General features: G+C 34.4%; 3 protein-coding genes across 4 annotated transcripts in view; all 3 read right to left on the bottom strand.

The window, feature by feature from the left end:
- The window catches only part of LOC145237149 (uncharacterized), a 29,750-nt gene that overhangs the window by 2,564 nt on the left and 13,103 nt on the right, over window positions 1-14,083 (bottom strand). Inside the window, exons 13-22 of one of the 2 annotated variants that reach the window (XM_080099909.1) lie at window positions 3,186-3,259; window positions 2,654-2,766; window positions 2,377-2,473; window positions 2,238-2,311; window positions 1,930-2,064; window positions 1,164-1,307; window positions 789-937; window positions 514-649; window positions 288-391; window positions 111-217 (exon numbers count right to left, since the gene is read on the bottom strand). In XM_080099909.1, the coding sequence (XP_079956035.1) occupies window positions 111-217; window positions 288-391; window positions 514-649; window positions 789-937; window positions 1,164-1,307; window positions 1,930-2,064; window positions 2,238-2,311; window positions 2,377-2,473; window positions 2,654-2,766; window positions 3,186-3,259 (1,133 nt within the window). The remainder of the gene's footprint in view (window positions 1-110; window positions 218-287; window positions 392-513; window positions 650-788; window positions 938-1,163; window positions 1,308-1,929; window positions 2,065-2,237; window positions 2,312-2,376; window positions 2,474-2,653; window positions 2,767-3,185; window positions 3,260-14,083) is intronic. The other variant, XM_080099908.1, reaches the window with a different exon arrangement.
- Window positions 4,316-8,556, bottom strand: LOC145237631 (uncharacterized). The gene is made up of 14 exons (XM_080100569.1): window positions 8,538-8,556; window positions 8,220-8,334; window positions 7,970-8,163; window positions 7,724-7,736; window positions 7,184-7,368; window positions 7,003-7,114; window positions 6,644-6,873; window positions 6,235-6,522; window positions 5,693-5,884; window positions 5,439-5,564; window positions 5,159-5,379; window positions 4,864-5,028; window positions 4,479-4,686; window positions 4,316-4,413 (listed from the first exon to the last, which is right to left on the bottom strand). Exons 1-14 carry the CDS (start codon window positions 8,554-8,556, stop codon window positions 4,316-4,318), a joined length of 2,166 nt encoding a protein of 721 aa, XP_079956695.1.
- On the bottom strand, window positions 8,440-13,806 carry LOC145237630 (roundabout homolog 1-like). The gene is made up of 12 exons (XM_080100568.1): window positions 13,722-13,806; window positions 13,081-13,353; window positions 12,701-12,806; window positions 12,452-12,639; window positions 12,116-12,227; window positions 11,796-11,989; window positions 11,220-11,331; window positions 10,907-11,100; window positions 10,740-10,842; window positions 10,501-10,685; window positions 10,247-10,358; window positions 8,440-9,097 (listed from the first exon to the last, which is right to left on the bottom strand). Exons 1-12 carry the CDS (start codon window positions 13,804-13,806, stop codon window positions 8,863-8,865), a joined length of 1,899 nt encoding a protein of 632 aa, XP_079956694.1. The 3' UTR covers window positions 8,440-8,862.

Genomic DNA, 14,083 nt, shown 5'->3' with positions numbered 1-14,083 from the left:
AAAACCGGCTTAAACATCTTATTTGACGTGCTGTCAATATTTTTGTGAAGTAAAACTCTTTGTTTGACCAGAAACCTAAGGATTTACACGTTTTGAAGTTCACCACTTACATGTGACAGTATTTGTGCTTTCGATAGTTATAGGTAGAATATCTGCCACATTGTTTAGATGCCGAAGTTTTCCGAATTCTTGAACGGATTCGTTGTTGACAGGAGTCCTGCGAAACGTTTTATTTTCAATCATTGCAACATTACTTTTGGTTAAAACTCCATCAGATGTTTACTCACGTCGTAATTTCGTCGACAATTGAATCAAATTTCTCGACAGAATGATCAGTGTTTCCAAATATTGCCACCTCGGCCATCAGTTTGTGCAGAAAAATGTATTGTTTCTGGAAAACAAGGCTACTTTAGAAGAGAGAAACTGAAAAGAAAACGTTAGAGGCAACTGATAGGGAACGGTAAAACTAAATTTCCTAATCATATTCCAAGATTGCACTTGTTTTACACTCACAGCAGTTTGAACCATCTCCATTCTCTGCTGCCTCATGTGGTATACCACGTGATAAACGTCAACTTGGTGTGTCTTGTTCATTTCATCGATCAAATAGTCGAATCCAATAAACGTCCCAGTTCTACCAGCCCCGGCACTAAATAACAAACCCTTTAACTTTGGTTTAACATTGTTAAATAGAATTTTAAGATTCTGAGACCATAAAAATTACATCTACATTTTTGTTGTTGAATGTTTTATGAATGATGTCAGCAATACATAGATAATGTATATACCTGCAGTGTACAACTATCGGCGACGTTATTTTGTCTTCAGCAATCATGTTTCGAACTTCGGTGCAAAGTCGCATCAGACCACTGGATGTCGCTGGTACGCCATGATCTGGCCATGCCGTGAAATGAAACTGGATGATTTCACGACGTTCCTACGAGCATCAAGTTTTTTATATCACGCACATTCTAGTTTAAAATTACACCAAACTGTTGTAGACCATATGACAGCAATACAAATAATCACAAAAAGGCGCCAAAATGTTCGTAAATTAAAGAGAAACTTATGCAAACAGGAATATTTTAGTTTTCGACGACTTGAATTTGCAGAAGAAAGTTTACCAGTTCATAGGAAATCGTTTTTAACGTTATTTTTCTCACCGACGTATATTCATCTGTGAGATCCTCGATGCTCAAACTCCTTTTGACGTAAGAACCATACTCTGTGACGTCATTAAAGAACACTTTTATTGTTCCATATTCCTGACTAGATCCTGGTTGGGGCCAATATTGTTCACACTTGTTCTGAAATAAAACACGTTTCTTACAAATCTTGTTTAAAGTGCTTTTTGTAGAAAAAAAACATGTAGCTTATTCAGCAATACAGCTTAAACTTTTAACACACTTAAAGTATTCGTTAGTTAGTTGCACAATACTGGGGATGCCAATTTCGCCAAAATAAATCATTAGTCCCAAAACGGTAAGGCATATAACAAGCCATTTATTTGGGCGAAATCGATATCCTAAGCAATTTGTAACTAGTTAAACGAAGATATAAGTGTGCTGAAATTTCTGCAGTGTTGCTACATACAACAAGCATCCGTGGTTTGGAATGATTTCCATGCTAGTACACCTTTAATGAACTGTATTTGCATTAAAAAATAACAGAATAAATGTTATGCAGGTGCAGACAGTGCACACTGTTTCGACCTATAAGGTCTCATCATTGCAGCTGGTTACTTCCTGTTTAAACTGCTCACAGCAATCTGATGTCGTGAGAAATTATACATTCAATCCAAACTGTAAAGCACCTTGTTACGAGTGAACAATTAAACTACCAGGTAGGCTTGGATAGTCGTTCGATGTTGCGAGAGGACCTTAATATCGGGAGTGTGAATACCTTCGATAAACAACCATAAACCCTTACCTTGCCGTTTTCAACCACGTTCGCTAACATAACAATAACTTTGACTTGTTTCTCCCAAACCATCCTCCACAGATCGTTGACAGTGTTTGCAGTTGGTCCCTGAGTGGCGATCCACTTACCACTTTTCCCATAACCCTGAAATACACAGCAATAGTTAGATGGTGACTCTGCTTGTATTTTGTCAATCCAATGGTGAAAGCAAAAACTTAAACCCTGTTAAGATAATTTGTATTTAACAATGTTTGCTTAACATTAAGTGTTACTACAATACATTCTTATTGAAACCGGAAAATCCTACAAAAAACTACTTTTATTTCTGATGCATTGATATAACCGTTTGCATTTTGACTGGAACTCGGCAGAATCACTCTGTTGTGGTCATCTGAACGTAAAGTTTAATAGTATTAAGTATCGAAGTCAAATATCAGTCACATGTTAATGCATTACATGGCAAAATGTTCTTGTAGCGATTTTTCTTCGCATTTTCGCTGCTTTTTCCTTCACGTGTACCAGAAACAAAATCTTTTGTCACTTCTTTGATTCTCTGCAACGAAAAAAAAATAGAAAAGTTATTAACCTTGAGGCTGCGGTATTCATGTCCAGTATTAAGATTCAAACCACCGTTTATTTTTGCTACCACATTCGTTTACAACAAATACAGCGTTGCGTACAAGAGACGTTGCAGTAAGAAGTGACCAATCACACTACTTAGTTCGTTTCTTACGTTAAATTGTAGAGTCAGAGTGGCATGCGATGATTCGAAGCTTTTCGTGAATAAATCTTCCAACTCATCGAACAAAATCGGATATTCTTCTATTGGTGCTTTCAAAGAGGCTTCTGCAAACACGTGTACATTTATCAAGGGTTTATTAACGTAAAACTCTAAATCAGTGGTTCTTAACCTTTTTTCCTTGCTGCACCCCTTTCAAATCAGCAACCAATTTTCGCACCCCCTTTCAAATGACTAACCAATATTCGCTCCCCCTTCTGTAATTGCTTAAATAGAATAGACCTAACCAACCTTAATGATTCAGCATCCCCGCTCCCCCTAGGAACAGTTCTCGCACCCCAGGTTAAGAACCCCTGCTCTAAATGAACAAAGCCCACCTCCTAAATGAACAACGAACAAGCTTTATTAAAGTACTTTAAACGGAAATTTGCTTTTAAGTTTTGTGATATGATGAGCAAAATGGTTTAAATAGACATTTAACGTCTGGTTGTAAAACAGAGAATGGTCATTAACAAAATGTTCTTACCTTGAGCTTTAACAGGAGAATCAATAATCCTGACTTGATTTTGTCTTGTAACATACCAGCTATGAATTCGATGTCTGCAAAATCAGGTCGAAGATAAGAAAACAAAGGAGAAAGAAAAGCAGTTCGGCGGCGGCAAATAATCAAGGAATGTAAACTGAAACCTTATTTCCTTCTTTGTGGGATTTGCACCAACTAAGATTGGGCTACTCTAAAATACGCTACGACGACTAGCAATGCTCAGGCTTAATGGAAACGCAATTTATTCCCTTAACCCACTTTTGAATACGCAGTATCTTGTAATACCGTATTTACTTGATTATACTTGACTCTATACGCTACCACAAGAAAAGTACTATGAAATGCTTAGGCATGATGCAAACGCAATATATTCCCTTAATTAATTTTTAATATGCCGCAAAATATGCAATTTTGTTTCAATACTTTGAAGTGAATTGAATTCTGTTTTTTTTATTGTTCTAGTCCAGGAAAATAACCAATTTAAAAGTGGAATAGATTGCATTAAACGCGCATTTTATTAAAACAGATTCCCTAAACTTAATAGCACTAAAATGTACACTGCTGGTTATCGGTTGCGTATTTCAGAATGGCCTTTTTCGAATCAATATGACAAGCAAAACAGTTGCGTTACTCCATAACGTAACAAATGGCATTGTTACTTGGAAATACCGATTGTTGCGGTTTGAATTTGTTGCGCCAAAGACAGGAGCAGAAATAAATACTTAAAGGAAGCTATGGGTTACTTGCCTGGCAGTTTTTACGTCAAATATAGCTAGGCCCACTGCTTTGCGTTGTTTATATTTGTCAGATAGCCAATATGTAGATCTACACATGTGTTGTTCTGAACAGTTTATATTAAACCGGTTTGCTCACAAAGGAAATCGCAGTTCTAATATAAACGCCTACTCCCGGAAAATACTAAACTAGGCTTTGCCTCAGTGTTTTAAAATAGAATGAAAACAAGCGATCCCAGGATACCTATTGCTGCAAAACATTTTGGTAAGAAGATATTGTGAAATAGCTTCATAAACAACGATTTCATAAACGTTAGTTGTTGCTAGTCAGTAATGGTTAGTAATTAAACTTCCCACAGTTCAAGCAATAAACAAAATTTACCTTTTAAAAGCTGCTACACCAAGCAATCCGACAAGCACCAAAACTACAACTATTGCACCAACAATTCCTCCAACCGGCAAACTTTGTTCATTTACTGCAATAAACAATATGCAGAATAAGGTACAACACACAAAAAGTTAAAAAAACAATCTAATTTACGTTCTCCACCCTGAGTTTCTGTTTTTGGTTTATCGCTATGTCCCTTGATATTTAAAACCACGTTGTCACACTCATCTGTGATTGGCTGAAAAGTCGCGTTCGCGTATTCCAGTTCCTCTATTGTGACGTTATAAGTCACTGACGTACCAGGCACCAAATTGATTTGCGACGTCGTGGTAACGTTTTCACCATATTTTGTTAAATTTATCTGCAAAAATAAAAATAAAAACATTATGTACTACAAAATTGCACAAACCAGTTTCTTAGCCATATTTTTTTAATCAAACTACATGCCTGGTATTAAACAATCCATTACCATTTTACAACACATGGCACTATGTATACTATGGAATTTTAAATTGTGTTTAAAACAGTTGTTACCAACCCTGATCATGTCAATTTTGTTTACAGCTGTTTGAGACATTGTTATGTTGATGTAACAAACCCCAGAAACCAACTTCATCTCAGATTTTATGTTTGAAAATAGACTAACAGTCTTTGCTGTTTTACTTTCAAGTACTATTCTAGAGTTGTTTGGAAACATTCTCACCTGAAAACACAAGATATTAAAATATAAACATTGTAAATTTCTATCTTCACACATGCATCACTCCACTGCTAATCACTGAAGTCTGACAAGATTCAGATAAAATTCCTATTGGTAAAAAAAAAAAACTTACCGAAACCATATAATTTGTATCATTCGGAAGTTTGTCAACAGTTGTTTCATATTCAAAGTTTGTTGTTGATGTTTGTCTGACAGTCTTGCTAATATTGACCAATGTATTTGAATCAACAACAGATACTGTGTATATAAATGTTCCATTGTACTTTGATTGATCTTTCCATTTCACAACAACCTTGTTGTCATAACACTTGCTTGTATCCAGAATTTCAACACCTACAAATCAGTTTAACTGTTATTAACAAGAATTGAAAAACACACATAATATAGCATACCTGAAAATAAACATATTGATGGATATGTTTCATTACAGTCTGTTTTAATAAATTCTCCTCCAGCGACTGTAACACTGCACAACAAAGTTTCATTGAAGGAATCTTGACCATTATAATTCTCCATTGCTAAAAACAAAAACACTTTAAAATTAGGACCATAAAACAAATAAATACAGTAAACACAGCAATGAAGAAAATCCAAGCAATTTTTTTTATTCACACCCGGTTTCTATTTCACAATAAGTCAAACTCACTTAGGTTTTCTGCTTGTTTTACCCAAACTCCATTTTCAAAAAATGTCCAAGAGTTGTTTTTTATGTTTAATTTGTAAAGAAATGGTTCTGATGCCAAAGATCCTCCTAATTCTATGCACTGCTCAAGGGATTGTGAGTAATTTCGTTTTGTATTGTATGCAACATAATAATGGTCGTTCTCCTCTTGTAGATCTACGTTTAAAAAACAGAATTGTAAACCTTAAACTTTTAATCTGTAAAACTCGGTGTACAAAAATTGTAGTCACAATAACTAACAATGTTTGTTTTTTTGAAAAAAAAAGGTTATTACAGTTTTACAAGCACTCTTGGTATGGTTGGGGAAGTCTAAACTAGAAGGGTGGCTTAGCACATTTTACTGTTGCATTTACACTGCGACCTATTTTCAAACGTTAATATATTGCCTATTTAACAACAAATAAATTGAGTAAAATCAAAATATGTCCTCTTCAGAGGAGGTGACCCATATAATTGTCCAAAAACAGCATAACATAAAGTGTTACCACCCCTGGTAGGTTACTTACCAGTGTTAAACTGAATCAATTTTGACTTTGATTTTCCAACCAAATTTGTCACCCAGCACTCAACTGTAGAGTTCCCACCGAAAGTAAGCGAGTTTTTAAGCAGTAGTTTTGATATGAGTTGGTCTCCATTGCCAATAGAAGATGTAAGTGTGGGGGACTTGGCATTTAAAGTTTGGCCATTGATGCTCCAGTGTCCAGTGGGTAAAGGTCTTCCAACAAATGTACAAGTAAATGTCTGAGACTGACTGAAATCTCTAGGTTGAGTAAAACTCCTGTAAATTGGTCCAACTGAAAAAAAAACGGTTGTCTTTTCAACATAGATGAAGTATTTAAACATACTTGATTACACTTAAGATTGTGGCCAGCATCATTGCATAAAACTAGGTTTTTATAGAACACAGTTATTTACCATGAACATGCAAACCACTTTGAAATGTTTTTAAGGTTCCATTTTCCACAGTATTACTTGCATGGCAAACATATTCACCAATATCAACAAGTACAGCAGACATTATAGTCAATGTGGACAGAGTTTGATATGGAAAAGGTTGGGAAACTGTTTGGTAAATATTTTCCGATTTATTATCAGAAATGTTAGATAAGTCCCTGTGAAACATAAAACACTTGATTTCTTGTTTTCTAAAATAAAATATATTAGACAAGCAATATATTCTAAAAAATATCCTTAATCCCAAAAACTTGTAATAAAAATAAACTCTTATCCTAAACCACTATTGTAGGCAACCTAACCACTACAACATAAACCACCTAGTCCAGTATACTTGTGGTGTTGGGAAACCAAATGATGTGCAATTAATGTCTTTACTTTGTCCATCTTCAATTGTCACTTGGTTGTTGCTTAGTGATATATTGACTGCAACTGTTGAAAACCCATTATAAGTATCAAAAACTTACCAACTACTTATGCAATTGGTGTTTATTCTTTTACCTTCAACCTGCAAAGTTTTGTTTGCTTGCATTCCAGGAAGATTATACGCAACACATGTATATTGACCAGTTTGTGAAATGTTTGAATATGTGAGAGTAAGTAGGGATGTCGTTTTGTAAATTCCTTCCTTGATTAATGTCTGATAAATAGCTGATGATGCCATGTTGCCTATTTTGATTCCATTCCTAAACAATGCATTATTATTTAATTGAGCTAAATATAAAATCATTTGCAGCCAAAGGAAAGGCATTGATTTTCAATAATTGCATAGCATTTAGGTGTTGCTTTGTTTATAGCAGAGGTACACAACCTGCTGCCCTTTTTAATTTTAAACCGAAAACAAGCAGATAATTGACAACTCTTGGTGAAATAAGATCTGTGATGGTCATAGCAAAAAAGGTTGTGCACCCCTGCTTTATAGCATTACATGATTTACTTGTAAATACAAGTTAGGAAATGTAAAATATTGACTTGTTAACCTTATTATGATAATAAACTTACTTTTCAAGGTTTTTCATGTAGTAAACGATATTCATTTACCTGAACCATGTAACTGTAGGAGAAGGAAAACCATAAGAAACACATTCAACCGATAATGTTTCATGTATTTTTGTCAACAAAATACTTTGATGAGAAATAGAAATGTTTGCAGCAACTAAAATGTAAAAAAAAATTGGTAAATCAAAAAGAAAGTTTATTAATTTCATATGTTGCTGTATACATTGCTCGTTTGAATGTAAAGTTTACTATTCCTTTCAATCAACATTTTAATCTAACACTTCCCACCTTGGACTTGTACATCAACTTGTTTGGCTGAACCAGCTTTTGTACTCTGAGCTTCACATTTGTAAACCCCGGCTTCACTTATATGTTGAAGAGTGAAATATAAAGTCCAAACTATTTTGTTTTCAGTGTATGAAATAACAGTGCGTTGCTGGTATATATTGTAACTTGAATTTTGGCTAACTCGAGTTCCATTTCTAAACACATTTAGGTCCATTTGAAACAGAAAAATGTGTTGTCTTTAAAAATTTACCTTGACCAGAATGTTCCAGGTCTAGGATTACCATAAGATGTGCAAGTAAACAGATGTTCCAAAACTCCAAATGTCACAACTTTTGCAGTGGGTAAAGCAGTTAGACTTGAATCAACTTGAATATAGTAAATAAGACTTTTCTTGTGTAATTACCAATACATACACAGTGCCAAAATAAATGCATTTTTATGGTGTCTTGCACATTTGTGTTCTTTTCAGCCAAATTCGTCCAAAACCCAATCTTATACAAACACAAATTTAAAGTATGAAAAATGGCTTTTTGCTTCACAGCGTACCATGTTTCAAACTACGCCGTACCTAAAATTGTGTCAACCATTATAATCGTTAAAACAATACTGATTTTTCCATTCTACACACAAAGGCAGTAATTTAATGACAGGCTAGCAAGGATGGACGAGACAATCTTTAACCTCACAAAACTAAAATGATAATGAAACAGAATGATCCTGTTGTGTTGCATCACAGTTTGCCTGGCAGAAAAACTGATGTATTCATGTCAAGCACATAGCATACGATTTCACATGATGTCATCAATGGTCTTGGACTGAATTTATTCTGCAAAACTTCCAAATCGTCGGTTTTGGCCAAAACCCAAATTAGGTCAATTCAATACATCTCTACTTTACAATTTAAAAATCCAACACAAAATTGTAATGATCATACCTAAAATTTCAACATTGGAGGTCTTAGCAGATCCAATAACATTGCTCACCACTTCACATGTATATTTGCCAGCTTTACCATAGTCATCAAGTGCAACATAAATTTTTCGAACCACTTTATTTAGTAATGCTGTTGTTTCTTGAGATATTTGATAAATTTTGTTGTCGTTGGTTGCTGGCACATTGTTTTTCCCCCTACATACATCACACACATTTGTTCCAATGCGAATAATTTTAACTAAAAAAATGCAACATGTACACATGGATTAGACCAGGGGCTACTAAACTATAGCCAGTGTGTTCTTTTGACAATACTTGATTGATTCAATAAAATGAGTGAATTTGTGACATTTGATTGTTACACATTAAGGTATGAACATTTGAACATTGCTTTGTTTGTTCTGTAATGAAATAAATCAGTGGTTCTTAACCTTTTTGGTGTGGTTTCCCACTTACGTCAATCATCAACTTCGAATTTCTCCTTCTGTTATTTTTAAAATCATGTTTTGTGCCCTACGTTAACAAAAAATATTTTTTAAATAAAATAATTTTATGGAGCGATTTGGTCTGGACCCTAAAGGTATACTGCAATCTCATTTAGTTTAAATAGTGCTTCTGTGAGAGATTAAACTTTTTGGAATACTGGAGAGTCTGCTCTGCTTGCATTAGTCATTTATTGCATCACAATCAACAAAGGAAAGGTTTTTATTCACGCACAATAGCAAAGTCATTGATGGTTTTAGTCTTGTCTGTGATGTAACAAACGGCCTTTGGATTTGTATGTGTCTTGTAAACCTTAGTGAAATTAATCTTACATGTTGTTGCAGAAAATTTTCATAAAGTAACTTTCAATGATTAATTCAAAGCCGGATTCGACCCTCGAGCGCGAGTTTGCTCTTTTCAAGCTTACATAATTTCCCTCCAAAAACACCGGTTAAGAACCACTGAAATAAACAATCACTGCTAGGTGGCGGAGACACATAATTCTGTAGCTTTTCACTTTGAAGCCCATTGTTGGGAAGACTGCATTGGGGCTTGAAGGCCTCACGATACACAAAGAGTAAACTGCTATTGTACAATAAAACAATAAAATGAGCTTTTTTGTTAACTTTAACATTAATGACCAAGTGGTCAAAGCACTAACTTTGTTTTACAACAAATTACTCAGCACATTTTGTTATCCTGAGTAAAAAAAACAACAGTGTGGCATTGTTCCAACAGAAGCATACCTAAAAAGTTGAACTAAAAACTCAAGACAAAAAATCAAATTACTAATGATCATGTAAATTTGCAACAAGAGAGGCAGTTTACACAACCTGACCAACAAAAACAAACGAAACTTACTTTTTCCATGTAATTTGAGGTATTGGGAATCCATATGAAGTGCAAGTGAAAAAATTTTGAACTCCCAATTCAACAACTTGTGAAGCTGGGGATGTTGAGACATTTGCAGCAACTAATAAAAAATATGTGTAAATGATGTTACAGGGGTAATTAAAATTTGTAATCGGTTTAAGTAATTGTAAACAATACATAGATAAGACTGGCAGTATACTAACTGACTGATATCATTAAGTAGCTTAAGCATTTTATCACACCTTGAACTTGCATGTTGTGCATTAGGTAAACTCCATCATCATTAGCACTCGGAACTTCACATGTATAATCTCCTGCCTCACTGATATGTTTAAGTGTAATAGAAATGTTCTGGACAATTTTATCTCCCAAGTTGTTTTCAACTGTTTGATAAATATTTCCACTAGAACCAACCAAATTTCCATTCCTAACAAACGAAAAAGGTTAAACCTAATTAATTTATGACCATGTCCAGAGTTACCTTTTCCATGCAATTTGTGGGATGGTGTGTCCATATGAAGCACAAGCGAACATCTGTTGGTTCCCAATTGCAAAAACATGTGAAATAGGTGAAATGGCAATTGCTGGAAATGTAACAAGTAAATTCCACCTTGATGGGAAAATGCATGACTTGCCATGCTAACTCACCTTGAGCTTGTATATCAGATGTTATAGCAGGCCCAGCAATGTTACTTGCAACTTCACATGTGTATTTGCCAGCTTCACTATAATCTCCAAGTGTAACAAAAAGTTCCCTAACTGCTTTGTTTTGTGAAGTTGAAATATTTTGAGATGATTGATAAACATTTTCATTTTTTGATGAACTTACTGAGTTGTTGTTTCTGCAAAAAATGTTTTAAAGCAATTTAGAATGATTTTATTTTATAGATAACCCAAATTCCAGCAGTTTTAGTTAATATATGGCCGGTGTAACCAACTTGTATATGTTTTAGTTTTTTACCGTTTCCATGTAACAATGGGAATTGGAAAGCCATATGAAGTGCAAGTAAATATTTGTTGGACTCTGAGTATTACAACTTCTGCACTTGGAGATGTAGCGATGTTGGCAGCAACTGCAAAGAAAATCCAGTAATACATTTGTCTAGTGGAGTGGTCACCACGTGTTTTTCACTACAGGTGAGATAAGTTTATTGACAAGCAAAGGCTACATGACTTACCTGTTAGCTTTTGGATAAAGGTACAATAAATGAATAAGATGCTAAATTTAACCTTGACAAACACTAATACAATTTAAGCACTCCATGCATAGCTATCTGTACATATGTCAAAGATAATTACATTTTTGAATATGTTCTATGTACTTCATTGATCAGGATTAGCTACTATTAAGGGCTCATGAACATAGTGCACTCTAATAACCTCTTGCATGAAACAGTTTTTTTATGCTTAACAGCAATTGTGTTTTTATTCAATTTGTAATGATCTGTTTCAAAAATTAGTATATCATTAATTTTATGGAAAACATATAATGCCACAAATTTTGCAAGGTATGCAATTTCTTGCAATGCTGACCTACCCTGAACTTGCACAGCAGAGTTTATAACATTTCCAGCAGCATTGCTTGCAACTTCACATGTGTATTGGCCAGCTTCACAATAATCTTTAAGTGTAACATAAAGTTTTCGAACAGCTTTGTTTTGTGACGTTGTAACAGTTTGAGATGTTTGGTAAATGTGTTTGCTATTCACTGCACTTACTGGGTCCTCAATCCTGTGAACATATCAGACTGTGCATTAAAAAAGGTGTTAATAAGTTTTTATTGATTAATATGGTCCCAGTACAGCACTAATTGCACCTAAGTTCAACAGCACTAACTTCTGTGTTTGTGTTTCTTACCGTTTCCACGTAACGACAGGTATTGGGAATCCATATGAAGTGCAAGTAAATATTTGTTTGTCTCCAAGTGTTACAACTTCTGCACTTGGAGATGTGGCAATGGTGGCAGGCACTGGAACACAAAAGTATTTGATAATTTGCTTAATACAATATACTTGCTACAACAATTTTCAGAAAAGCAGAAACCGTTTTAAACAAATCTAATGTAACAAAACAGAGTCTACCAAGCATTTCAGTACTTAAATGCTATGGCTGTATCTTGGAAAGTCTTTATTTGAAGAATGCTGTCAATACGTAGCTTTCAATAATACTATACTGTCTAGTAGTGCCTATTACCATTAACAGTAACTGTCTTGTCTATATTTGGCCCTCCATTCCAGTTTGTAGGTTTGCAAACATATTGTCCACCTTCAGCAGCTTGTGTCCCTGGTTGAATGTGAAGAGAAGATAGACCAGTAAAACGATTAGTAGTTGACTGTTGATACACTTTGTTGGAACTTGATGTGGAAACTTGGGCAGAATTTCTGTAAAGTTATTTAATAGTGGTTTGAAAATTAGTTTTGTTGGGTTTTCTAAATTTGTTACCTAAACCATCCGGCTATGGGACGTGAGTACCCAGTTATTGTGCAAGTTACTGATTTTCTTTGGGATGAAGATACAGCAATGGATGGGGATGTGAGGGTTGTTTTGACTGTAAACAAACAAATACAATTAAAATTACAAATCGTTTTTTAATCATTCATCATGTTAAAGTTTTGTTTTCAAACACTGTTTTTCATAAAATATTTGTTAAAAATACACACATTAGGGTTGATTAAGAGACTAGATAAAACAACATGACTGATTTTTACTTTTCTTATACTAGTTAATCCAGAAACCCTCCAGACTATGTGGGAATTTAAACAGACAATTTTTAGAGCAATGTTTAAGTTTTTCACAAATATATATTAGCATCCAAAGCTTACCTTGTTTAACTTGACTGGTGACACTTAGTGGACAAGAAGGAACTGTGAAACCTACAACATTCACAGTAATTGTTGTGTCCCTTGCAGGCATAGTGAGTGCTTGAGTTGAACTGTAGTTTGTTGTTGATGTTCCAAGTGAAGTTGTCTTTCCATTAAAAGTGTAGGAAATTTTCAGTGGTTGTGTAGATTGACGTGACATTGAAATCAATACATTAAATGTTTGACCAGCTACGACACTGTACTCTGATTTGTTGAGTGACACTTTTCGGGTTTCTGAAACAAACAGGTTTTTAAAGACAGACATAAACAAAATATTGCAAAAAATGTGTAATCAAAACTTTTGAACAAATATGACCTAAAATAATATGTGCTATGGATGGTTGCAAGAGTTATTACTAATGAGACCTATTGGTCAAAGCAGTGTGCACTGTCTGCAGCTTTATTGTATTCTTCTTATTCAAACGTAAAATTTTAACACCAATTTCATTGTTGTTTAAGTCAATGGTCTATGATAAAATTGCAATAAAAAGTTGCCAGTTTAAATATCAAATCTACAATACAGCGAGTCCCAGAGTGCATTTGACCTTTTACCTGAATAAGAACAAATATAATAGCGTCCCAAAGTACATTGTGCAGTGTACCATGTCCAATCATAATTTGATCCACTCCTTCCATGAAAGAACATACAATCTCCATTATCACTTGGTTGATTAGATCCCCATACATTATACCCAGTGTGGGTCCATGATGATGTACCTGGTGCAGGCAAATAAAACACACACAACTAAAATGTTAATGCCAATATTATTTGCAGAAAAAAAGCACAAATGCATTAAAATTTACCTCACACAAAAAATTCCAATTTTCTTATCAAAAGTCAGTAATATAATTTATGCTAATATTTCAGCAATTAGAGTCTTTGACAAAAAAACTGTAATGTTCTTAAACCTATTTTGTAACACACACAAAAAAATGTTTTCCACATTCATAGAAACCAACAAAC

Source organism: Phallusia mammillata, chromosome 7 (assembly GCF_965637545.1).
Source record: "Phallusia mammillata chromosome 7, kaPhaMamm4.hap1.1, whole genome shotgun sequence".
Taxonomy (NCBI): Eukaryota; Metazoa; Chordata; class Ascidiacea; order Phlebobranchia; family Ascidiidae; genus Phallusia; species Phallusia mammillata.
Note: the sequence above shows the minus strand (reverse complement) of the source record. Positions and strands in the feature narration are given on the sequence as shown.

Excerpts from the sequence above, each read along its gene's own strand:
- LOC145237631 (XM_080100569.1), bottom strand. Across the intron at positions 7,115-7,183 it reads CAAAACTTTGCAGGTTGAAG|TTGCAGTCAATATATCACTA; the intron begins GTAAAAGAATAA and ends GGTTTTCAACAG. Across the intron at positions 4,414-4,478 it reads AGAAACTCAGGGTGGAGAAC|TAAATGAACAAAGTTTGCCG; the intron begins GTAAATTAGATT and ends TGTTTATTGCAG.
- LOC145237630 (XM_080100568.1), bottom strand. The coding sequence starts at position 13,806 with ATGTATGGGGATCTAATCAACCAAGTGATAATGGAGATTGTATGTTCT. Across the intron at positions 11,990-12,115 it reads CCTGTCGTTACGTGGAAACG|GATTGAGGACCCAGTAAGTG; the intron begins GTAAGAAACACA and ends ATATGTTCACAG. Across the intron at positions 11,332-11,795 it reads CTCTGCTGTGCAAGTTCAGG|TTGCTGCCAACATCGCTACA; the intron begins GTAGGTCAGCAT and ends TTTTCTTTGCAG.